The following is a 27829-nucleotide window of genomic DNA, read 5'->3' on the forward strand; positions in this document are numbered from 1 at the left end:
AAAATATAAAACCATACCAAACCTGTGAAAAAGCTAAAACAAATGAAAAGTATCCCATAAAGAAACGGAAATTTAATGAGAACTTTGTAACCATTTTAAATTAAAGCAGATCTATAAGAAAAAAAAAAATTCCCAGAATTTCCCCTTCTGTTTAGCCCAAAAAAAACCCGATGATCGCGTTCACTGAAACAGGTTGAAAAACCAGTATTTTTTCTTTGAATTTTTTTCCCAAAGAAAACCAATTTAAAGTTTTTGAGACGATAGAACAGGGTAAAGGGGGGGTGTATGTTGGGTTTTTTCCCAAAATTTTTGTTTGTGAGGAAAACCTGAATTAAAAAAATGATCCAGTTTGGGAAATTGTATGGCAAAATTTAAAATTCCAGGGGAAAAAAATATTACTTATGCATTTTCAACCCCATGAAAAATGATCAAAATAGCCTGTTGTCCCTGTGGAATCTCTAAGAATGTACCTAAAAATAGATGTTTGGAAAAGGTATTTAAACATGCCTGTATAGTTTGGCTTGGGTACGTTGGGATTCTTGAAATTTAAATCATTTTATGAAAAATTTTTGGGAAAAATTCTTAAAAATTTAAAACCTGGATAGGTAGTAAAAGAACCACAAGAGAAAAAAATGTTCTTGTTTATTTTGACAAATCAACACTCAAGTTCATTTCCCAAAATATTACCGTTTTGGATCGTCAGTCTAAAAGGTCTTTCATGAAAAAACAAAAAAATTGGTAGACTCGTCAAGTAAAACTGAAATAAAAAAATTTTAAAAAAATAACGGGTTTTCTTCAAGTTGATTCAAGAATACTTTAAAAATGTTTTTTTTAAAACTTCATCAAGACCCAAAATATGGGGAAAATTTAAAAAAAAGAATGGCATCAAGTAAATACTACCAACAAAAAGACTAAACCAGAAGTGTTTTTCCCCGGGTAACAAAAAAGATCATAAAATGATACATTAAAGAGATAAAAATACACACAAATGTAAAAAAGCTAAAGAAAAAACATTTTTGCAAAAGAGACAGGACTTACATTTTTAAAGCCACCATTCAAAAAGAAAACGCAAAACTACTGGAAATATTTTGAATCGGAACTTTTTTAATGACTCGAGATGGTAAAAAAAAAAAAGTTTATTCTTTTGTGAAACATAAAAAAAACAGACAATCTGGTGTGCCCCTTTAAAAACTGAAGGTAAAATTTTTACCAAACCCAAAGATAAAGCAAAATTTAAACAAACAATTTGAAACTGTTTTCTCAAAACTAAACCAGTCAGTCTTAAAAACTTTGGGAATTAAAACTTTTTTAAAGTGACAAAATTAGCAAGTAAAATAAAAGACCGATATAGATATAAATGTAGAAGGTGTTTTGAAAATGCTCAAGGATCTGAATCCTAACAAGGCGTCTGGTCCGGAAAACTTACCAAAATTACTTTAAAAAAAATTTTCTCGAAAAGCTCCTTTTTTCATAAAATCTTCCAGAAATCCGGAAATGGTATGTTCCCGAGGATGGGGGAAAATGCTATCGTTGCACCTGTATAAAAAAAAGGGTCCCAAAAATTTAAAACTGCAATTTTCGGCCCCTTCCTTGACAGATAGCTCCCAAAATAATGGAGATATCATGGTTCAAAAATCATGCGCCATCCGACAGCAACAATCTTCTCACACCTTTCCAACATGGCTTTTCCCGGGTTCAAACTGCGTGGACTCAATATTTCCTTTCAAAGAAATTTTTTACATCTCCAATTGGAAAAAAAACAGATCTTTGTAAAGGATTTTCGAAAACTTTTGACAAAGGGCGATCATCAATTTTTCTCTTAAACCAGAAAATTGGGGGTCAACAAAAACATCTCTATCCCGGATTCAATCTTTTTTGTAATGCTCTCAAACTGTAGTGTTGAAGGGTCACACTTGATTTCTACCCGTTTATCGGGGTTCCCCAAGGTTAGTGTTTGGGGCCTTGTTTTCCCCTGTTTCATCAAGGGCTTCCCGACTCTTTAAAAGTAGAAAACGTTTTTGCGATGATCCATATTACCTCCCTCGATATTTGTAGACTCTAACAAATTCAAGATGATTTGAAAAAATTTGGAATGGGAACGTAAAAAGGGGCATGGAGTTTTAATCTGATAAATGCGAAAACTAAGAATCCCAAAAAAAAAAAAATATCATTTTTCCATATAAACTACATAATAAAAACTAAAAAACACAGAAAAAAGTTTTAAAATTTTTGGGATTTTATTGTGATGACTTTAGTTTGGAAAAAAATATTGAAAAATAATCTTCAAAGCTAAAAACCTTCAATTATAAAAAGAAAAGTACAAGAATACCGTAATATCAAAGAAACTGCCCATAAAACATACGTCCGCCACTTTTGATACTGAACACCCCAAAGGCTCCATGGCAGAAAAAATTTAGCATATGAGATAGAGAAGGGCAAAGGCTGAGCCCGGTTTTTTTGAAGATTTCTCATTTTCCAAAAGGTTTAACATCAATGTTGAAATTTTTAAATGGCAGAATTTAGAAAAGAGAAAAAACAGCATCTTTAAAAATGTGTAAAAAACACACAACTCGTCTTGTAGATCTAACAACCTGACAGCCCCTAGAAAATTTTAAATTTATCATTCCTCTTTAAGAACACAATATCAAGATCCTTTTTCCCCCCCCGATGATACTGGAAGCCTTGCCTTATAACATAAAAGGGAAATGTGAACCCTTTAGTGTTCAACTGACCAGATCCATTTTGTACAATGTCATCATCCCGTTTTTTTTTTCAAAGCGTACATATTAAGCTTTACTTCTTTAAAACATGAATATCATGTATATGTAAAATAGCAACATGTTTTTAAAATGCCCCCACCTCCCAGTTATGATAGAAAAAGATTGTTGGGGTATCCCCTTGAGAGATGATTGAAGAAATAAAAAAATTTTTGCACACACAACCAATTTTTTTTTTAAAAAAAAAAAAAAAAGACTATTTTTTTTGAAATTGGAATTTGGTAAACTTTAAAGTTATTTTTATAAATGTTAAATTGATCTAAAAAGAGGGAATGTGTTTTCAAAAGTAGTTATAAGAAAACATAAACATCTGCAATAAAATATTTGTGTTGTTTAGATTTTCGAACCTACGTCAAAATTTTATCTTTATAGTATGTACCAAAATACCTTCGATGGATTGCATTTATACCGTCGCTTTGCTTCTTTATATAAATACTTTTTTATTTGAGAAAGAACAGTTAAAATGAATATAAGGATTGCTGTTCCCTTTCTTTGTCTTTTCGTAATCGGAAAAGCATCTATTCGTGAAAAAAGATTGGTTCTGCATAGCAGTGAAGATGTATTCCACGAACTTCAAACACTGAAGACATAAAATGCCCAGATGAAGGCATCACTAGACGAGTTAAAAAGACGTGAGTAAAACTAGATTTTGTCATGGAACGGCTCATATATGTAACAAAATTCAGTTTGTAATATAAGTGAAATGATTGTAACACATTTTGTTTTTACTTATTTCCCAGAAAGTGGATCAGTATATACTAGATGGGGTAGAACGTCATGTGATGAATATGGGACAGAAAAGGTATACTCATGTAACTTATTTATTCTATGCTTTACTTTATCTTGACCATTTTTGAGGTATTCAAACTAGGTTGTCATAATTTAAAGAGAAATGTAAGTGACTTCAATTTTTATAAACTAGGGTTATGTTATTCGATGTCTTCTCATGTCAATATCTTGCTTTCTTAAACGGGTGGCCAGGTGGTATAGTGGTAACACACTTGACTGTCAATCCAGAGGTCCAGGGTTCGAATCCTGGTCCAGGCACTGGAAATTTCTGAGATGCTCCTGAGTGTCTCCGACCTAACTAAGGGACCAGTACTGTTTTTGTTTCTCAGGAAAGACGGCTCGCGTGCACGGGGCACGTCAAAGAACCAGACTGTCTTTTCGCAAAAAGCAAAAAGTGAGATTGATATGTGTTTCTGTACTAGTTTTTATTTGTTTGTTTGTTTTGGGTTTAACGCCGTTTTTCAACAGTATTTCAGTCATGTAACGGCGGGCAGTTAACCTAACCAGTGTTCCTGGATTCGGTACCAGTACAAACCTGTTCTCCGCAAGTAACTGCCAACTTCCCCACATGAATCATCAGAGGTGGAGGACTAATGATTTCAGACACAATGTCGTTTATCAAATAGTCACGGAGAACATATGCCCCGCCCGAGGATCGAACTCACGACCCCGCGATCCGAAGACCAATGATCTACCTACTGAGCTAAGCGGACGGGTTGTCTGTATTAGTACCGGATGTATTTGGCGCCCTGAGTTGCTGCCTTTGCGCTATATAAAGCACCTTTGAACGTGTTTATCATGAAAATGGCGCTATAATAATCTGATATGATATAATAAATATTATTTGCGAACGGTTTTGATAGTTTATAAGATCTAGCAGTGTAGTCAATGTCTTCATTTTATTTTACTTTATTTAATTTTAGGATACACTTCAGGCCAACCATATGAAATAGCTGGTGGAGCAGCGAGCTATCTTTGCCTTCCAGAAAAGCCAACATGGGCAAAGTATGTGGAAGATTTGCAGGATGAAGGAGCTTATATATCAGGCACCGAATATGAAAGTAACCATGTCGGTAAGTTTGGCCCATTTCCGCAACCTATGGTCGACCAAGACGCACCTTATGCTGTTTGTAGAAGTTCTAGAACAACTTCACTGATGATACCTGGTAAAATCGACGGTTACACCGGATGGACGATAGAATATACAGGATATTTAATGTCTGGCTACCATACTCACGACTCGTCTACAGATTAAGCCGTCTTCCATGGAGAAGTTAATCAGAATGGAAAGTTGTTTTATTTCGTAGAGGTCAAATGTGGATCGTTGCCATGCCAGGAATATCCAAATGGTCGTGAATTAGCATGTGTCGTATGCTCAAAATAGAATTCACCGAAACAAAAGCAACAGAATCAGTAAAAATTTGAGGATAAAGTTTTAATCCATGACTGACAGAAAACGGGACAAATGTAATGAAGCTTAAAGGGCCTTTTCAGCTAATTTTTAAGTATATAGGGCATCTTCATTCTGAAAGTTATTGTTTTGAGCAAAAATAACTATATTTCCCTTTCATGTATAACATAACTTTTAGCTGGTCACAATCACTGACTATTGAAATACTTAACTAGAGCTATTACAAATGTGATTCATGCCTTCATCTGAAAGTCGTTGACATATAATGCAAAAACAAAAAAGGACCACAACCCAGGAATTTAAAGAGCAATTTAAAAATCCCTTATGCACAATTAGGTATCAATATTGACCATTGCTGAATGTTTGAATAAAATATATGAAATAATTAGGGATGGGAACGAATACTGAAATCAATATTCGAATATTCGGTTTGCTATATTCGAATATATTCGAATATTCGGTTTGTTTTAATGGAAGCTTTATATTCTTATTAAGTGACTGGCATATACACAACGTATTCATTTGTTGAAAGCGTGGATCATCGTACGTAATAAGGCCAAAAAATGTTTGTTTCGGGTAACCCGATCCTACCTAGCAAAACCCGCCGATCCTAGCGTTTTATTTCACGATTCTGTCAGTATAATCATGAACAGATTTAACTAATTCAGTGTTTTAGCTTCAAAATGATACAAAAAATCAAAACAATTATCATTAAGAACGTCGCAATTTTATCTAAAAATAGCAGGTCGTCCCATTTAAACACGTGACGCACTGTTGTATTACCGCCGCCATTTTGAAAATTTTCAATCGGCGTGTAAAAAAATCGCCGTGTAAAAGACAAGTAAGGCAGACTTAAACCTCCTTCAACATGAACTTATGCATCAATCATATATTATTTCCTGATTTTATTATAAAGTACTTCAAAAATTTAATTCGAATACGGCCGATGGCGGGTGAAAACCGATTCTGCGGATGGTCTGAAACGTCGTACAAACATATGTGAAAAGATCGACAATATCTACAAGTTTGGTATTGTTTTCGAACAAAAATAAATTTCTACAACTTTTTACATAAAACAGGCGCCAATAAAAATGATAAAAAAAGATATCACCATTTACGCTAATACAAACTGTTATCCGTAGCGATGACCCAGGTAATTATGCATTGCAATTTTCTTGTTAATTGGACACCTTTTGACATGCATTTGACAAATTGACGCCTGTTGCAAACTGTTAATCCGTTAACGATGGCCCTGCCAATTATGCATTGATATTTTCTTGTTAATTGGACATCTTTTGATACGCGATAAACAAAACATGACATGGTTTATTCTGTAGAATTAGCATGCTCATGTTGACCAAAATCAATGATACTTATTTTGAAAAAAAATACAATAATTTACGAATATTCGAATTTGACTTTCATATTCGAATATTCGACCGATTTCCGAATATTCGAATATTCGAATATTCGTTCCCATCCCTAGAAATAATGAATAAGGAGTTCGGGTCACAAGCACCTATCTATCTATCTATCACTACAAAGGCTCATAATCCAGGAAATTAAAGAGCATTTACAAACAAACCTTCCCTCTTGCACAATTAGGCACCAACTAGCTATATTGTAAAACGGCGTTCCATAAATGCGATAAGTCAATCCAATATCGGTAAAAATCACGTGAAAACACACATGTGCTACACTAATTGTTGCTTTCCATCCAGACCGCAGGTAATAACCTTGTTATATGTATATGTAAATAAAAACGAATTTCGTGTTTTTAACGAATTTCAAAAAGCAAATGCAATATACTCAAACTTAATTTTGACGACGTATTGAGAGCTGCTCAGAATCTAAATATTACTTAAATTCCGTCAACATTTTATATCTTGTAGAAGCAAATGAGCAAAAATTGTTGATATCCCATTTGCTTATTTTAAACATGAAATAGTATACATGAACATGTTGACCATAAATGGTCACATAAGTTATTTTACTAAGAGATCTGCATGTCAATAGAAGTTGTTTGCAACAATTTCGGGAACTACATCCAGATTTCTGAAATTATTAAGAATGGAACCCGCTTGCCTTATCTAGAATTGTTTAGTTGGCATAAAAAAATAAGATTCAATACATCCGATGAAGATAACACATCTTTTAATAAAATCTGTGTACAGTGACAAGATACATTCTGAGGCATACTTTCAATATAATTGGTTGTAAGATTATTTAATGCCTACATACTTCATAGATCTGCTTGTAAAACATGTAAAATGGAGTCATATTTCCAACAAGCGTTAATATTATAATAAAGAAACAAGCACGATATTCACCCATGGATTTCGTTTTAGGCTGTGGTCACACATATACCATAACAACTTCTGGTCTGTATAATTTCTGGCCGCAGGAAATCTTTTGACTTGTTGGTGCTTTTGATATCGTTTCCTGATTCAGCACAGTACCCAAAAGTAACTGGATGCCCACTTTACTTTCAATACTTCTTTCAGATTAAGGGGTCGTTCACATCAATGCCTGCCTATGGTAAAGGAACCACTGTGGAAGCCATCTGGTGTAGTCGCGTAATGGCGGACAGGTTTTTGAACACTAATGTTTCACTTGGTTAGGCCACAGAGGTCTAAATTAAAGCTGCTTTTTGTTTAAATTCCATTGTGGACGTATTTTTGACATTTTTGGTAGACAAAATGGGAGAGAATGTTGTAATTGGTGAAGTGAAGGTCAACTTTAGTATGAGTAGTATTACTAGATCACAGCAATGTGATTTCGATGTGATCATTACAGTAAGCAAATGTGACAAGAGAAATCTCACTTAGAGGAAAAATGACCCCTATTTTTTTCTGCATTTTATGTCAGTATTATAATTCTTTAAAGATAAGGTAAGATAAGGATTTGTTCTCTGAAATGGGTCTAGCTATGTTTGGCAGCTCTTTGAAAAATGTCAGTTTTTTGTAGAATATATAGGGAATACTAATTAGGTATGTGTGACCTGAAACAGACTTTGAAGTCGATTATGAAGTCGTTCACGTGAAATAAAATGTCTAGGTAGCTCCAACGCCCGCTTGGTATGCCAGCTTGCTTTCTTTTTCACATACAGGCCTTTTTCCTAATAATTTCATCCAAATCGTATAAAATGACAACTTAGACAAAGAACTAAAGTTACTTAGTATTACATATCGGAGAAGACCTTGTAACAAGTACAAGTAAATGGATTCATCGAAAGTGATAGAAATGATGCAAATGGAATAAAGAACAAGAGATATTGGTCGGTTGGTTAGTTTGGGTGACCTCGAATAAAACAATTAATCCAACTTGGTGGGGTTACTAAGTCTGTAAATAGTATGTACCCATTGTTTTATCATCTTAACGATTAACAAATGAAGTATTTGATTTTTTTTGTACTTTCAAAACATTCTACAGTTGTATAAAGTGAGTGTTGCCAAATAGTTAGAGACGATCTGGCGTTCAAATAAACCATTTCAGCGACATGAGGATTCCATCTTCTTCCATCGAAAGACAGTCTGTGAGAGACTTCGTACTAGCATTGTTTCAGGGAGCCGCTACATAGATTTCCAGTGCCAGTCATTTAAATATTTAGGACGTCTAAATATAATAGGCTCAGCGCAAAACTATTGCACCTTGTTCTTTATTTGTATACAGTCACAAAAGTAATGCGCTGAACCCTCGATATTTAGAACTGTGACTGAGGACTAATACTTAACAAACGAAGTCAATTTATATCGATCCAGACTGCTTTAAAATTCATAGCGGTAAATAGATTATGAAATATACAATTCTTGATTTGAAAATTAGCAAAACAATCTGTTGCTCTTTCAACAGTTCAGACATTATAGATTATAGACGTTGTGATGTTATCGCTGCTAGAAATTGGCGGTAGAGTGCAGTTTATATCAAAATATTACAAGGGTATATTACTTAGTTAACACAATGTATTATGACAAAGGGAAAGAAATGTCCAGTGCTTAAAATTTATTCCGCTTGTAATTCAGGCCCTTGACACAGGAACAGGAATGCGAAAATAGACCAGGATTCTACTCCGGGCGAAACTCCTTAGATGTCACTTTTATGTCTATTTAGATCAACATGATCAGAGAATGTACAAAATGGAAGCGAATTTTGAACTCGCAATAGGCGTGAATTCCTTCACCATTATTCATAACGACATTAGAGAGACACGTCTTGGTATCTCTCTCCATTTCCATGCTTACAAGGTTGAAAGGACAGGTACGAATAGTCGTTCCTGTGCACTCCATCATCTCAGCTAGGGAAAGCGTCCGGTATCTGTCTCGGATAGAAGTCAATGCAAGTCCTGGATATACGTGTCGAATTTCGACTTGCTGGAAATTGGCACGCCCAAAGTTTGCAAACGGAACAGCTTGTACTCGGACTCCACTCTGACCGGCATCTTGATTGTAACCCAAATCTCCCGATTCCTAACAAGGTGTACGACAAAGTTAGATTGCATCAAGTATAATGGGGGTCAGAAACGAACATCTGCGTCAGTTAGGACGGACTTATATCCTGGACAGTAATGAGGGATTTCGGAAGCCTTCCCTCGCTGAGCGCGTCAATGGCGTACCGTATCTCGATCAACCTCTCTCGTAACTTTCCAGCAAGTACATTTGTCAATCCATTGCGGTGGTAAGGTTGATAAGGGACTCCGTTTATACTTTTTCCATTGATCGCATTGCCTGCAAGGTTTTCTCAACAGCCTGTACTTCGCCATGAGTGGCATCAACCAGGGCTTTAATTCTGTCAGTCCTGCAAGTGTCAAAACAAAGAGAAATGTCATTAGCAAAATGGTTCAATATTTATATTAACTTTCATAAAATAGTATATAAAATTATACTTTTACTTAACTTACATAAATAGTATATTAGAAAAAGGAGCAATTATACAACAATTAAATCGACACTTTCAAAAAATAGATGCCCGAAGGCGGCTTTTTGTTTTCGGATACATTTTTAAGAAATTGATTACATCATAACAAATACCACATCACTACATACCCGGGCGTCGTTAACTTTCATGTAAAATTTAACAGGTTTTCTGTCAAGTGAGACGCCCTTGTCCAATTTCCGTTTCAGTGACAATGATCTTATTCACCGTAAGTGGCCGTACCAAATAATGATTTGCTGAGACCACCAATAAACGCCAATGGGACAGAGCGCTTGCCTCGCTTGCGAATCGTTTTCAGATCCTCTTTCGGCAGGGCGTCTATGTTCATCCTAGCGTACTCCTTTAGTTCTTCTGCCTGTTGTAAAATGTCCATGTGAACCGTCTGCAATAGGGCTGCAGACCTATTTGGCAGTCTGTCGTAGTTGACTTCAGGCAGCATATCATTCATATCCGGCAGGACACACACAAAGGAGTGCATCCAGGGATGATCACCACTGACTATCTGCAAAAGACAGAACAAACATTAAGCGCAAGTGAGACCAAAAATATCATACATTATGGTATGACCTGCATGTTGTCGGCAGTAAAGCTAAAACGCGCTGTAAAAAGGGCAATGTCCCTGTGTTAACTTACACTATGCATGCACCGCTATATATGGTTTTATTTTGTAGGTAAGGCATGTAAGAAAGCAAAATTATATCATACATTATCATATGACCTGCATGTGGTCGGCATTAAAGCTAAAACGCGATGTAAAAAAGGCTAAAACGGCAATCAATTTTCGTACTTCTGATAGGCACGGGTCTCGAACTTTTGTCCCTTTGTGAACATACACCATGCATGCAACGCTGTATATGGTTTCATTTTGTAGGTAGATCCTTTAAGAAAACAAATATGTATCAAACATTATAATATGACTAGCATGTGGTCGGCACTAAAGCTAAAACGCGATGAAACTAAAGCTAAATCGGCCATTTTCGTACTTCTGGTAGGCACGGGTATCAAACTTATGTCCCTGTGTGAAAGTACACTATTCATGGTCCGCTATATATGATATTATTTTGTAGGCAGTTCCTTTAGGAAAGCAAATATATATCATACAATATGATGTGACCAGCATGTTGTCGGTAGTAAAGCTAAAACGCGCTGTAAATAAAGATAAAACGGCCATTTTCGTACTTCTGATAAGCACGGGTCTCGAACTTTTGTTACCTGTGTAAAAGTACACTATGCATGGGCCGCTATATATGGTATCATTTTGTAGGTAGGTCCTTTAAGAAAGCAAATATATATCATAGATTACGGTATGACATGCATGTAGTCGGCAGGTAAACTAAAACGCGCTGTAAAAAAGGCAAATACGGCAATTTTCGTATTTCTGACAGGCATTGGTCTCGAACTTTTGTCCCGTTGTTAACTTACACCATGCATGCACCGCTATATATGATTTTATTTTGTAGGTAAGGCTTTTAAGAAAGCAAATATATATCATACATTATCATATGACCTGCATGTGGTCGGCATTAAAGCTAAAACGCGATGTAAAAAAGGCTAAAACGGCAATTTTCGTACTTCTGATAGGCACGGGTCTCGAACTTTTGTACCTGTGTTAACATACACCATGCATGCAACGCTATATATGTTTTTTTTATAAGTAGATCCTTTAAGAAAACAAATATGTATCAAACATTATAATATGACCAGCATGTGGTCGGCACTAAAGCTAAAACGCGATGAAAATAAAGCTAAAACGGCCATTTTCGTACTTCTGGTAGGCACGGTAAGCAAGTACAAGGTTCTACAATTATTGAACATAAAATAAATCTTCTAAAATGTTATTTGCTAGATAAATATTTATATATGTAATAAGTAACACAATTGCAAATGAAAGAAAATAAAACAGAAAAAAAATCTCCTTTCCCACTTTGGGTATGCCACTCCAATTTTTGGGCGCATTAAATCCTCAGATGCTGTTGTTATTAAATAAAACAACACAAAGCAGCATAATTCATTCCATATTAGCAATAGGCAACTTTATAAATAATGATAATTAACTTCAGCAAATGCTTTTTTGAGCTATTACTTTAGTTGTTAGACTCACTTGTCTGCTGGCCCGTTTTTGTTTTGTTTTTTCATTTTTATTGTTTCGCTGCGCTGCGTGGGTTATGATGTTTCCAGTCAAACTAATCAATCGTCATTCTCGCATACCAGAGGTCTACCGTGGTTCGGGATTTTGACGAACATCTGATGGATGAGAATGATCAATCGTAGGCCCAGCGAGATTTGAATTCTGAGACCCGTTCCGAAATACAGGTCGATGCCTGGATTGATTCCAAAGAATTAGATCAATATGATATAATAAAAAGGGGACCTTAAGGTATTTCCGCAACTTGAAATTAGAAATTCATGTGAAAAATCAGAATCCTCGAAACAGATTTCGAAATGCAAGGACACAAAAAATATATGATAAAAGTTGAAAAGATATATCTGTAGGTAAACTTGCGAGCATGAAAGCTACGCTGAATCCTATCTCCACAGTGCTTTGTAAGAAAATGAGTGGACATTTCTGGTGCAAAATTTCGGTATCGTATGCAACCTAAATTGCTATAAAGTATTTATTTTCAAATCAAAGAAATGCCAAAATAGTACACACGAGCGTAACTTTTTCAAGAAAATGTCGTTAAACATTCTAATGCGCAAAACACGTGCACAGTTTTTCTAAAATATTTCGCCGCCATGTTTATTTTTTACTGTTCAAGGAATTAAATATATGATTGTTCTTTTACCTCAGATTTCCTTACTGAAATATATATGCCCCCTTTATTTTGGTTAGAGATTCCATTTAGTATAGTTTAGCACTCCCCGATCCCCTTTATCTGTTCCGATCCTTTACATTTAAAGATTAAACGCAATGTTTTAATGATAGTTTTTTCGCTTTACACACCATCTTTGGACAGAAAGCCGTTTCACTTAAAATTTGTAAGCATCCGCTGGCAAAATATTATTGAAAGATCGGAACTTTTTCAAAAAATAAAGTTCAATTTCAATCATTTTCAAAAATGGAAATATTGCACTTGTGTTGAATACATAAATAAAACAAAAATCCCCAAAATAAACATTTTAGAACTTTTCCGGGAACTAAAAGTTCAGCCGAACAACGGATTTCAGGATGACACAAAACTGATTTCTCTTTGTAAACAGTGTCAAAGTTCACCTTAGCCTAGGGACATTGCTGAAAAAGTAAAAGTGCTTACTTGTTTCAGCTTTACGTCCTGTAAAAAAATCAGCTTTCAAGTTTAAATGCATATATTTTCTATAATTATTCCCAAATTTAAAAAAAACCGTCCGATCTTTTCCGTAGAGAAATAAAACGAAGAAAAATTGAACTATTTTTTTACACTTCAACCATGTGAAATTAAAGCATGTTCTTCACGAGACTCCCGTGCATTTTGAACCTCGTGGTGAATAAACTGAATTTTCTTTAAAGTATGATGTCTCAGTTGAGCCAATTATTTGTAAATTTCAGAGAACAATACATACACTAAAGAAGTGCTTATGATATTATGCATGTGTGCGCATATTTCAAAGTCTACTTTATATTAACGACGATAGAAAACAAGTGTGCACTCGGCAAATAGCAAGTCTATTATTTTCAGGTGTATACTGAACACTGACCGTAATATTTGTACTCGTTATCCTTGGTTTCGCAGACAGTCCGCTGTCAACACAGCAGTAATATAAAGTCAGTGTCCATTTCTATGCCGGAATTTCAATACACATTTATTATCAGTTTAAATCTATGAAAGTGTGAAAAAATATTATTGTTTAACGAACAACAGTTACTTTTGAGATATTTCTGATTTTAATCATCAGGTTTTCGCGTGAAAAGTTCAACTGATTGCATTTTGTTAATTTTGTAGTTATCTACAAATTGTATTACCTCATAACATATTTGGCTGTACATTTTTTTCTGCGATTTATTCTCACTGCGTTTTAAAAAACATGCTGCATAAATTCTCAATTGTATAAAAAGTCAATAAAATCAAAACTGGTTAGTTTATGACGCATGAAAAATCTAATAAGGGAAACACTAAAACACATCGAACTTGTCCCGGACCAGTGTGCGGAAATATGTGGCCAAGTTTCAAGATTATCTAAAAATGTTTGCATAATAATTTTATCGTTGATAAAGCAAATATTTCGATTTTTTTTATAATTAAAAATATAAAATCACGTATGTGTGAGAAAGTTACGTTAAGTAATTTCGGTAGTTACCGCAGGAAGTTTCGAAAATTACATTTGCTCCAAATTTTCCGTGAGATAAGCAGCGTGTAAGTACATAAATTCCACTGTAATATAAAATTAAACCTTTCTTATACTTGCACAATCCTTGAAACGAATTTTTATCGTTGCCAAATCTTGGTCGCATTAAGTCGGAGACTTTTTTACAATTTTAGGCAGTTTGGTACACCATACATAGAAAAAATCATTGTCCGCACATTGCACTACTTTTATGTATGTTGAAATAGCAATAAAGTACAAATTTATTTTCGTTTAATACATGAAGTTGGTCAGATTGGGAAAAAAGATTTTGTAATAAGTTAAATTCTATTCAGTAAGACAATTCTCCTATGCCTAATTGAAAAATTTGAACTAACTTTTTGCCATTCATGGTTTTTAATAAAGTATTTTGAAAGGATTTATAAAATCTAACCAAAAATTTGGAAAAAATACAGGTAAAATATCTACTTTGTTTATTTCCAGATTTTTGTATCATTTTTATACAGCTACTTTTAGTTCAGGTCTTGCAAATGAGCTGTTTTGCGTACGGAACAGCTGCTTTGAAAGCTTTGGTTCACTATATTTTCACACCTCAAATGAAGGTCACTCTAAATTCAAAACGACGGAAATACCTTAATTCAAGGCCCGGGTATTAGTTTTTGGAACATGTCTGGGTGTTGGCTGGAGTATTTTATTGTTTTTGCAATGTTTTAATTGTTGTATTCCCCTGAATTTTGTCTAAATTGCCAAAATATTGAATAGATTATGAGATATATAATTAAAATTAAACATTATCTTCCAGAGTAACAGCCGCGATTACCTTTCTTACTTACACTCATGAAACGCCAGAGAAGAACTGCCACTAACCATGACCTATATCTATACTCTTTTATTTTATTAATATTAAAAGTTTTAAAAACTTTAAAACTTTAAAAACACCTTTAAAAAGAGCAATTTATATACGTCCGATTGTTGTCAGTACACAGGTTATTTATAGATTACACGCCACGCCTACTGCATATTTGTGTCATATCGATAAATATGCTTACTCTATATATACTCCATACAATCAATGTTCTTTAACGATACCGTTTTACGCTATGTTTTTAAATTGCTGTCATTTTGTCATTTTTAATGTTTTTCAGATCTGTTTTTTTTTTTTTGCACTTTCTAGCCTAAAGTCTAAATTTAATGATTATTTCGTTATTAATTACATTACTCATTGTATAAAAAAGTTATTTACGATCGCGCTGTATGAAATTTAACAGTTGATTTTATCAAAATTCGACCGTTTCTATGTAATTTTGATGATTTCTATATTATTATCCTACTAAAAATGCACTACTATTCTAGCTATATATGTTCTTTAGCGATACTGAAAATTTGGAGCAAGACTATGGTCTAATAAATGTTTTACACACGGATCCTGTGTACCTGACGTCTAAATTACGCGTGAGGTTTTTACCTAAAATTTACCTGTTTACCTGTTGTTTGTTACCATTGTCTGTTGCCGTTGTATGTTTACTGATCATCAATCACTACTGGATATTCCTATGGTGGCGTCTTTCTAGTACTGTTTTTCTCGGACTGGGTGTGTTTATGCCCCCATAGGTCCTGATACATATATACACCGCTGGCCTAACAATACATGTATTTGATATTTTGATATTTCCTTTATCATGATTTTATTATCTTTGTTTTTATATTATTAACCATGAATTTAACAGTTTTAAATTTGGTTTAAAATTGGTAAAATTTGATAAAAATTTGATTTTAAAAATTTGGTAAAATCAGAATCGGCCTTTGCCGGAAAAACGAAAAACACTAAGATTTTGTTCTGATTTTTATATGCCAAAAGGTTTAAAAATTTTCTTTAAAAAATTATATTAAAACTAATTGGATAAAATCAGGTGACTATCCTTACCGAAAATATAAAGAATGTGCAAGGATATGCCCCCTGGTTTTTTAAAATCATAGTCTAAAATAATCCTTAATATGGCTTAAAATTATGTATATGTTTAAAATTATTTTTTTTTAAAGTTTTAAAATGGTAATAAAGTTTTGGCCTTTAAACACCCTAATATAAACATTATAAAAAAAACCTTTTTATATGTACATTAACTGAACTAAATTTATAATGTAAAATAATATTTATAATGATTAAACCTCTTTCGGGCTTTTCTTTGGTATGTTTCATAGACAATCAGCTCCTGATACTATGTTATTTTTTAATTGCTATTCACACTTGCGGCCCGACCATACCAACTTTATTAGATAGCGCCTTTCACCCTGAGGATATATCCGGTTTAAATATTGACGATATTGATATTGTTACTATTTGCTGACGATATGGCTATTATAGGTAAATCTCCTGAAGAAGTTCAAAAACATTTAGATCTTTTATTTAATTATTGCAATAATTGGGGACTAAAAGTAAACACAAATAAACTAAAATAATGGTATTTCGCAAACGTGGTAGATTTTTTACCATCTGAAAAATGGACATATGATGGTCAACAAATAGAAGTAGTGACGACTTTAATTATTTGGGGAAATGTCTTTAATTATACAGGAAATTTTAATTTAAATCAAGAACATTTATGTGGCAAAGCATTAAAAGCAATGAATATTTATTTAATAAATGTAAAGAGTTTGATCTTCAGCCCCAAAAACAATGTCAAACTGTTCGATGCCTTTGTTGGTTCTATTTTGAATTACGCATGTGAGGTATGGGGTAATACTAAGTCAAAAGAATTGGAAATGGTACATTTAAAGTTTTGTAAACGTTTGTTGAATGTTAAACAAAATGTTTGTAATGCTGTAGTTTATGGCGAACTAGGCAGATACCCTCTTTTTATTAATCGATATATAAGAATAATTAAATATTGGTTTAAAATCCTCCAAACTGAAAACATTATCTTAAAATCTGTATACATGCAAGCCTTACAGGATTGCTACAATGGACGTACAAACTGGGTTTCGAATGTAAAAAGACTGTTAGACACACATGGGTTTTCGTATGTGTTTGATAATCCAAGCTCAGTCGATGTTAATACATTTATAGCTTACTTTAAAAACGTTTTAATTGACACATATAAACAAGAGTGGTCTCGATGTGTTGCTAATAGTTCTGTATTAGATATGTATCGTGTATTTAAGCCTGTTTTTAAATACGAGCATTATTTAGATTTAGTACCAAAAACACTAAAACAGTATGTCACCAAGCTTAGAACTTCAGCCTTACCGCTTCGAATCCAAACTGGAAGATATGCTGGTCAGAATATCCCAAGAAATGAACGTTATTGTCTTTGTTGCAATGAATTAGATATTGAAGATGAATATCACTTTGTTTGTAAATGTTCTACCTACGCTAATATTAAACGAAAGTATTTAAAGCAATGCTATTACAACCGACCTTCTGTTTACAAATTCCACCAATTGTTAAATACAACTGATAAATCAGAACTTGTTAAATAAGCAAACTTTGTTAAAGAAGCATTAGTTTTAAGAAACAATTGTCTTAATATTATTACATAACTATAAGTAGTTATCCTCCAAAATATTGATTTGTAAAATTGTTTATCTTAACATTTCATTACAATCTAGGCACACAACTGTGTTAATATGATACCTGTTATTATTATACATTCATTATTTTGTGACCAAATATGTAAAATTTTCATGTGTTTAGACGATGTACACTGTGCAAGTCTTAATAAATTTATCTAGTCTTGTCTTGTCTTGTCTTGTCTTGTCTTGTATTGACTGCACCAGTGCCGTTAAGCCTTACATGGTACCCCCAGACGGGGTGCATATACAAGCTCAACCCCCCTGATTATTGACGCCATCTCTTTTGAACGAAGTTTATGATTTTAATATGTGTATACACGTTTCCCCTGAGATTATATTATCTCTATTGACCGTACCAGTGCCGTTAAGCCTTACATGGTACCCCCAGACGGGGTGCATATAGAGATTCAAACCCCCTGGTACTTTGTGATATTAAATTAAGGCCAAAGTTATAAAATTAGTTGTTTGGTCGGGCCCCACCTATGTAATGTTTATGTTTTGATTATATTCTGTTCAAATAACCTATTTTGGTGATGAAATCTATTAGGAGGCTGTAGACCTGCTTCTCAACTTCCTTTGGAGGGAAGAGGAGTGTTTTTCTGTTAATACAGACCAACCCGAGTTACAGGAGTCCACATTCCAGTTCCAATATGTGCTCTGCATTTCGTGTACACTCTTTGTGTATGTCAAAGAATACGTGGTTGAATGTTTCGTATTCTGGACAGTGTGGGCATAGATGTTTATCTGAGTAGTTCTCCCAGCCCAGGCCGTTCCGCCCCAGCCTTAATCTTGTAATGATCTTGTCATGGCTGGTGTTTGTGCTATAAATTTGCAATTTTGCTGGGAATATGTTCTGATAGGGCGCAGCGCTTTGTATCTTGTTGCAGCCATCTCTGTCTAAAAAACTCCCTTGATTTGGCCTTTATTGTGCTATTTACCTCAGATACTGCTAATATGACCTCTTTTGGGGTTCCATTTTCGGACCCTTCTTTGCTAATCGATCGACCCTTTCGTTTCCCATAATGCCTACATGACTCGGGACCCATATTAGGGAAACATGTATACCTATTTTATTGAGATGGCTGATTTTATGGATAATGTCAATTATTATATCAGATTTTGATTGTGACCTGCCTGTACTTATTTATTGTAGCACAGACAAACTATCTGTAAATATAGCTATGGTACTGGGCCTGTTTTCGGGTATCCATTTCAGTGCATATTGGATGGCTATTGCCTCATACGTGAATTTGGAGACCCTAGGGTCTAGTTTAAGGGCCGACGAGTAAATTTCTTAGCCATAGAGGTCAAAGACAACAAAGGCCGCGCCCGCTTTATTTTCGCTGGGATTTTTGCTTTCGTCTGTATAAATATGGTGATGTGACCTATAATGCTTCATTATATGCATTTCTGTTATATTTTTGGCCTGGGTGGTATCTTTGTTTTATTAATGAAGTATTTAAGGCTTAAGTCGGGGATTGTGACCTTGATCCCAGCAATATATGAAAACATCGGCTCTTGTACATTTACTCCATCTAATTGATATTTATCTAGTAACCTATTAACCTCTCGAGTGTACGGCTGTGTTCTAAGCTCTTTCCTACCAGTGTGACCGTTTCTAACCCTTTCGATGGTACTGGGGCAGTCTTTCGGTGCTTTGATTGTATAATTTATGGGCAGATTTTCACCTAGGCGGCTTGATCTGGCCCAATATTTGAGCATATTGACCTCTCTTGTTAGATCTAATGGTAGCTGGGCCGTTTCTACTAGTACTGCCATTTTATTAGTTGTTTTATATGCTCCAATGACTACTCTTAGGGCCTTCCTTTGTATTACATCTATCCTTTTTAACTGTGATTTGCAGGCTGATGCTACCATAATTAATTTTGCTCATAATTAAGGAGATATATAACAGGAGTTTAGTTTTCTTATTAGCTCCCCAGTTTGTTCCTGAGTTTGTCTCAGAGGTTAATATCTTTTTCACACCTATTAACTAGATTATTTATATGATTGTGCCACGTTAAATGTTGATCAAAATACATTCCTAAGAATTTGGCGGCCGGTGCTATTTCAAGGGTTTTACCACATAATTTAAGTTCCGGCGTTTAGTTTATTTGATTTTGCTAGAACTTTAAGATATGGTTGCCGTCACACCATTAGCACTTGTGTTTTATTAGGGTTGATGGTGAATCCTCATTCGTTACTCCACTGCTGGTTCAGTGTTCTGCACGAACATATGTGTCTGCGATGAGGTGATAAGAACATCTACTCCAACTAATTGAGCAACTTTCTCACCTCAATCACTGATCTCCGGTACTCGACAATTAAGTGCTTGATTAAGAGTAACGCGCCCATCCGTTCAGCGGACTAATAATTACTGATAGTAATCTCACTGGTCCTCGTTACTCAACGTGTCATACATCTAATTGCAATTAGAATGTAAGACCTGGGTATAAATCTCTAGAGAAAATACTGGCAAATCAGACGACTTAGTCTAACCACTAAAGCAACAGCTTAAGTGATTTATTGCGATCAGAGATATTATTATTCATTGTGTTCACATAAATTCTTGTTTATATTCTTTTAAATTTAAAGTTGATTATTTAAATTCATTCAATACGGATTTGCATTTTCAGTTTAAAATTTAAATAATCTTTTTTTTCTAAAGGTTTTTGATCTTTAGCTTTTCATTTGAAATTAGTTATAGTTTTTTATTCAGTGTTTTATTTTGGCATTTTACTTGCTATCAAATTAATATTTTTATTTTATATATTTTAAACATATCTTGTGCTTTTGCGGATTATTATCGCCACGGAAGAACTAGCATCAGCCGTCAGTCAGAAAAGATAAGCGGAAAAGAAATACAAGGTAAGCAGTTTTTAAACTTGTTCATATATGAATGGCCGAGTTTTTAATTTCATTCTATGAAATACATTTTTTATAAAAGAGCATTTATCAATACATCTTGTTTTTCGAATTTCATTTGAAATTAATTATAGTTATTTATTCAGTATATTTACATTTCATTTGCTATCATTTTTTTATTATTTTAAATCCACTCACTCAGAAATAATTTAAATATTCATTTTAAGTGCAGTTACTTATTTTGTTAAATACTTTCTTTACTTTTAAGAATACATTTTTTTATAAAACAGCATTTATCAATACATCTTGCTTTTCAAAGTTCATTTAAAATTAATTATAGTTATTTATTCAGTACATTTTGCATTTTATTTGCTATCAAATTTATATTTTCTTTATTTTAACTCCACTCACTCAGTAATAATTTAAAAATTCATTTCAAGTGCAGTTACTTATTTTGTTAAATCCTTTCTTTACTTTTATATATAGTATATAATATAATATGTCCTTGAAGTAAGCAAATAAATATTATACATTATGATATTGCCAGCATGTAAATAAAGCTAAAACGGCCATTTTCGCACTTTGTTATATAAAAAAAATGCATGTATCAATACATTTCGTTTTTGTTTTTTTTTTCACTTAAAATGATTACCAAGTAATTAAGCAATGTTTTCATCTCAGTCACTGGTCTATACAACAGCTAATCCGCATTGCGACAGACGAACCTATTGATCACGTGGTACATACATTTACTCAACTTTTGTCTGACAGTGCGTATGAAGTATTCGGTATGAAGGGGAACAGAAATGTATCGAATAATCACAGAAAAACAAGTAATAAATGGTTCGATGCGAACTGTTTTGAATCAAGAAAAGAATTTAAACAGGCTAGAAATGCTTTTAATAGAAATAAAACAAACGAAACGCGTACTTCCTTTGTAAGAGCGCGTACTAGTTATAATAAAATAAAGAAAATGGCGAAACAAAAATTTAAATTAGACGAAGGTAAGCGAATAAACAATTTGGCAAAAATTCAACCTCGCAAATTTTGGAAAAATATTAAGAATACATTCAAAAAGAATAACGACAAACCTGATACTTTAAATATTGAACAACTTTATGATCATTTTAAATCAATGTTTGGGGAAGAATATTCGAATGATAATCAGAACTTTTCTATTGACGAAAATATAAACGATGAAGACCTAGACGCAGAGATTACAGAACAAGAGATACGCGACGCGGTATTTGGTCAAAACAATAATAAATCTCCAGGCAACGACGAACTTATAAGTGAAATATTTAAATCGACTTATGATATTATTTCCGCAATTTTACTAAAATTATATAACAGACTGTTTAATAACACTGAATACCCACTAACTTGGGGGGAGGGTATAATAACACCAATTTTTAAAAAAGGAGATGTTAATGACGCTCAAAACTATCGCGGTATAACTCTAATCAATATTCTTGCAAAAATTTATTCGCAAATTTTGTTAAATAGACTTACCAAATGGACAGTCAAGAATGAAAAAATTTGTAAAAATCAGTTTGGTTTCCAGAAAGGCAAATCTGTAGTTGATTGTATATTCATTTTTCACACAGTTGTATCAAAAGTACTTGACTCTGGGAAGAAACTGTATTGCATCTTCATAGATTATGAAAAATGCTTCGACCGAATAGATAGGTCCTTTTTGTGGCAAAAACTTATTCTAGAAAATGTTAGTTCAAAATTTGTCAAAGCAGTGAAGTCGATGTATACTCAAGTTAAGGCTTGTGTAAAATATAATTCTTCTTTTTCAGAGTTTTTTTAATCAAATATCGGCCTAAAACAGGGTGACCCAAGTTCGCCTCTTCTCTTTATGTTATTTGTCAATGACCTTAACACTAGGATAAATACAGATCTAAGCGATATTTTCACCAGAAATGAGCTTAAACTCTTCTTGATCCTATTCGCAGACGATCAAGTACTGTTTGCACAATCTCCTGAATCTTTACAGTCAATGCTAACTGATATAGAGCATTATTGTCAACAATGGGGATTGAAAATAAATACGTCTAAAACAAAAGCCATGATCTTTGAAAAGGGTAGACATTCCCATCATGACTTTTTTATATATGACACTCCAATCGAAATTGTAGACTCATTTAAGTATCTTGGAATTACTCTATTTAAAAATGGTAACTGGTATAGAACGCAAAAACGAATTGCACAACACGCGTCATTTGCACTGCATAAGCTTTTTACGGTTTTTCAACATATAGATTTACCAATTAATCAGAAATGTAAATTGTTCGATTCTTTGGTGGGGTCCATTTTAAATTTTAGTTCGGAAATATGGGGGGCACACGAGGCCACAGATGTAGAATTAATACACACCAAGTTTTAACGTAGAGTTTTAGGTGTAAAAAAGTCTACAAACCTAGCAGCACTTTATGGCGAATTAGGTCGTGTTCCCCTAAATATTTTCCGCAAATTCAAAATGCTTAGATATTGGACAAACATACTTAAACAAAATGATAACTCTCTTGTTAAACAATCTTACTTACTTCTCAAGTCTGACGCAGATGCTGGTTGCACTTACGGTAACAAAAATTGGGCTTTTTATATAAAGGATATTTTGTCAAGTCATGGTTTTATGTACATCTGGGAAAATCAGTTTAATATTGAAATACCTTTTAACGCTATCAAACAAAGAATAATAGACATATTTTTGCAAAAATGGTATACTGAGATTAATAACTCGGCTCGTTTACAGACATATTGCATATTTAAACATAATTTTGAATTAGAAAACTATTTAGATTTAGTACAAGAAAATAAATATAGAATAGCTTTAGCTAGATTTAGAACATCCTCGCATAATCTTTATATTGAAACAGGGAGATACGACAGTATACCGCGTGAACAGAGGTTATGCAAATCATGTAATATGAAACAAATCGAAACAGAATACCACTTCCTCCTTGTTTGTCCGCATTATAGAGATCTGAGAATGAAATATTTTAAACCGTATTATTGTCATTGGCCGTCTGTGTCTAAACTGGATAATCTTTTGTCGTCAAAATCCAAGAAAACTGTTTGCAATCTTTCTATATTTTTATACTTTGCAAATAAGAAACGTGTCACTTGAGAAAAGTTATCTGTTCTAATACCATTGGAAATTATTTATATTTGTAATGTTCCATTTGACTAATGTACTCTTCAGAAAAATGTTAAATCTGCCATTTTCGCACTGTATTGTATTGTTGTAATGGCTATAAACATTGTAATATGTTTTATGCTCAATAAAATTCGTATTCGTATTCGTATTCGTATTCGGTACTTGGCAATTAGGGGCTACATTAACAATAACGAGCCCATCCGCTCAGCGGACTAATAATTACTGATAGTAATCTCACCTGTCGTCGTTACTCAACGTGTCATACACCTAATTGCAAATAGAATCTAAGACCTGGGTATAAAACTCTGGAGAATATACTGGCAAATCAGACGACTTAGTCTGACCACTGATGCAACAGCTGAAGTGATTTACTGCGATCAGGGATATTTTCGTGATTAATCATTGTGTTCACATAAATTTTATTTAGATTTCTCATAAATCTACAGTTTTCACTGTATTGACTTTGCTATCAAATTAATAGTTTTCATTTATATTTAATTATATATAGATATTCTAAATTATTTTTGTTTACAATTTATTTGTTTAGCAAATTAATAAGTTTGCCGATTTTGTCTATTTCTACTTCATAGGTCTAGAAACATGGCTCAGAAGCAATTTATCGCCAATGAAGAGGTAGAACCTGTCAGCAGCCGGAGAGAATTAGTTGCAAAGGAATTCAAGGTAAGCATTATTTTATAGAGAAATGCAAAGTTGTTTACATGTTTATTCCATCTGCCTACTAGAATGGTTTATTTCATTTAAAAAGGTTAAATAATTCAAGAAATCCGCCATTTTGTTCTTTTTTGCCATGGAAACGAAATGGACGCCTTGACAACCTGCATAAATAATACCTGTCTTTGTAGGCGACAGAAGTTACGTACATGGCAAATAACAAACTCTTAATGTATGTTAAATCATATTTCAGGGTGCAAGAGGATCTTTCCTATACTGCCCGTGGTGTGTTACTTACTATGGAGGTCAGTTGCAAAGACATATGACGAAGTCCTGCAAGGAATGCCCCGTTCCAGACGAGAAGAGGAATGAAGAAGCTGCTGCATGTATCAACAAGTTAAGGCAGTCAATGGCCAAGTACCCGGCAAACATGTTTTTTAACCCGTACCAGATTGAGGATAGGATGTACACTAAGGCTGAATTGTGCCACACGCTGGAGGTCTGGGGTCATTCAGCAGTGCCGCAGCACATGCAACAAAAGGTCGAGATCAAGCCACTTTCGTTGGACCACGTCCAGTATCAGTATCGTGAAGCTGCTTCACAAGTGAATATCTCATTGGATGCGTATATACCGCCTTTGGTACGTCTGCCTACCGTGTCCGCAGAATCTGCAATGTCTGCTCACACTGCCACCAATTTGATACCGGCCGTAGGGGGTTTCATACCAGATCCGGACAACTCGACCATGAATACTGAAGATTTATCACGCGAAATGGGCATTGGCGGATGGGTAGGCAAAGAAGAAGAGACCTTTAGCGACACCGGAAGTGCAAGAAGAAGATTGGCCATGACGGAAGAAGACGAGGAGGACGCAACAGCAACACCGCCTGAAGACATCCTGGATTATTCTACAGAGGAAGCGGAGCAAGAAGACACCATCAGGGAGACACCAATGGACAATTCTACGGATAAAGATGATGAACCTACGAAACCCGTCAGCAGGAACAGCAAGAGAATAATTCTAAGCAGCCCAGAGGATGTGACACCAAGGAAGAAGTCAGGCCCAAAGAAGTCTCCATATGGTTACAAAAGGACATTAACCCGATCACCTGGCCTTAGAACACCAAAGAAGAATCTAATGAACACCTACGATTACACGGATGGAACAAAAGGAAGGTTAAGCAATGCTGGTTTTTACGCGGTTCCCATTGGATTTGAAAAACAAAAAGTCTTCTTAAAACTAGGGGAATGGTACGCTATGCAGGGGAAGTGCAACAAGGAGCAGTCGGTGAAAAACGTCGTTAGACTTACTTACTTGATGGGACAAAAAGCTTCAAGATTCAACATAAGAAACATTACCGTCGACAGATACATAAAGGCCAACGACTTTTTAAGATCTCACAACGTTGACGTACAGACGCTCATCAACTACAACAAATGCATGAAACACTTTTTAGATTTCTACGTGAACGATGACTACATCAACCTGAAACAAGACGACAGGAGGGAATACGACAGAGTTAAAGGAATGAAATACAAGTTTGGCCTAATATTCAAGCAACTAGAGAAAGAAGCAAGAGATCGACAGAGACAAAAGAAGGCGACCGAACTCAACCCAGCGACACCGTACGAAGTACAGACAGTATTGAGGGTGGCGAAACCAACATTCGAGAAGTCCATGGAGGCATGCAAACAGAGGGTACTATCTAAAGTTGAACTCGCGGAAGTTAACAGGTATATCGCGGCTTTCGTGTGCCTGGGGCAGGGCAATTGGCCATCGGTGGTAACTAATGTAACAGCAGCAGAGTACCACACCGCATCAAGTCAGGCTCCAATAGTAAAACAAGGACAAAAATATTGGGTGGTGATGGTGGGGAAACATAAGACCGCTTTACAATATGACGCCAACATTGTTTTGGACGAGTACTGGAAGGAGAAATTTCAATCTTACAACAAATATATTAGGCAACAAAGAGGGCAGGCAAAGAACACAAAAAACGACAACTTCATATTACAACATGACGGACAGCCATTTGTTAAGGTATCACATGGACTAACACAACTACATAGGAAGTACAAATTGCATCCAGAATACACTGCCAACGACGCGAGGAAGAGTTTTGAAACGTACAGCTCGAGGTTAAACAATGATTTAAGGAAGAACATTTCTAACTATTTGGCTCATTCAGAACACGTGGCGAACACACCCTACAGGGCACTGGGACAACACAAGGCGGTAGAGACGACAATAACAATGAAAGGGATGTACCAGTATTATGCCAGACACGACCGAGATGAACATCCACAGGCATACGAATTGACGGCAGGCTCAGCAATAGAAGGAGAAGGAGAAGTCGAACAACAGGAGCCACAAGAAGGGACCAGCACCGGCGGCGAAACATCGCAAGGAGATGAGACAGAGGAGACCAACGCGAACAACATAGCCACACCACCCAGACAACCACCGATTGCCCCCAAAACAGGCAAAACTACAATCATAAAGAAGACCAACGAAATTATGAAGGAACTGATGGCGCAATTCAATGACGACCTAACGCAGGCTCAGATACCTTCAACGACAGCAATAATGGACAAGTTCAACGTGAGGTCGGTCGACCAGGCCAAGCAAATCAATCGGAAGCTGCGGTACAAGAAGGAGGAGGCGTGGACTTTTTATTTTGCGAAGAAGCAACTGACAAGGACATCGAAGCAGAAGAGGATTCCCGTTGCCCAGCTGAAAGAGGTTCCACAACCACCAACGTCGGAAGACATGTATGAGAAGTGCAGTATTAAAATCAACCCGAGCAAAGTACAGAAAAGGATGACAGAATTACTACGCCAACAGAAGACAGATTTCAACCAGAGAAGCGAGGAGGGACTAATGATATTCATCGAGAAGCAGAACTGAAAGCATATTTGTATTGGAGACACCAGCGACGGAAAAGGAAAAGGAGTATTTGCCACTGACGACATGATAAAGGCCGGGGACGTAGTTTGCGACTATCACGGGGCGATTAGGACAGCACAGAAAGCAGAAAGACGACTGAAGGATTTGCATATAGGGACCCCTTTGTGCAATAACATGTTGTTTTTCAGGAACAAGCATGGAACAATGATGTGTGTCGACGCGTCGACGGATTGTGGATACCACCCACCTGGAGAATTTACAGCCCCGGAATATATGTAAATCATTCTGCGAAGAAACCGAATTTGAAACCGACGCGGAGGGAAGTAAATGGTACAGAAGTTGTTTTGCTACTCGCGACAAGAGATATTAAAGCAGAAGGGGAGCTATTGTTTCATTACGGCGCTCGACGGTCTGAAGATGGCGAGAAACTAGATTGGCTACACGCATAGGTATTTCTT

At 35.0% G+C, this 27829-nt stretch overlaps 1 protein-coding gene across 1 annotated transcript; it reads left to right on the top strand.

The window, feature by feature from the left end:
- The first annotated feature begins 24391 nt into the window (after window positions 1–24391).
- Window positions 24392–27371, top strand: LOC123535973 (uncharacterized). The gene is made up of 2 exons (XM_045318744.2): window positions 24392–24472; window positions 24717–27371. The coding sequence occupies exons 1-2, from the start codon at window positions 24392–24394 to the stop codon at window positions 27369–27371; spliced, it is 2736 nt and encodes a 911-aa protein (XP_045174679.2).
- The last annotated feature ends 458 nt before the right edge of the window (window positions 27372–27829 follow it).

Source organism: Mercenaria mercenaria, chromosome 17, assembly GCF_021730395.1.
Source record: "Mercenaria mercenaria strain notata chromosome 17, MADL_Memer_1, whole genome shotgun sequence".
In the NCBI taxonomy this organism is placed as follows: domain Eukaryota; kingdom Metazoa; phylum Mollusca; class Bivalvia; order Venerida; family Veneridae; genus Mercenaria; species Mercenaria mercenaria.

What these genes read in the sequence shown, in the direction of transcription:
- LOC123535973 (XM_045318744.2), top strand. Translation starts at nt 24,392, where the DNA reads ATGGCTCAGAAGCAATTTATCGCCAATGAAGAGGTAGAACCTGTCAGC. An exon ending in TAGTTGCAAAGGAATTCAAG is followed by an intron (nt 24,473 to 24,716) that starts GTAAGCATTATT and finishes ATCATATTTCAG; the next exon opens with GGTGCAAGAGGATCTTTCCT.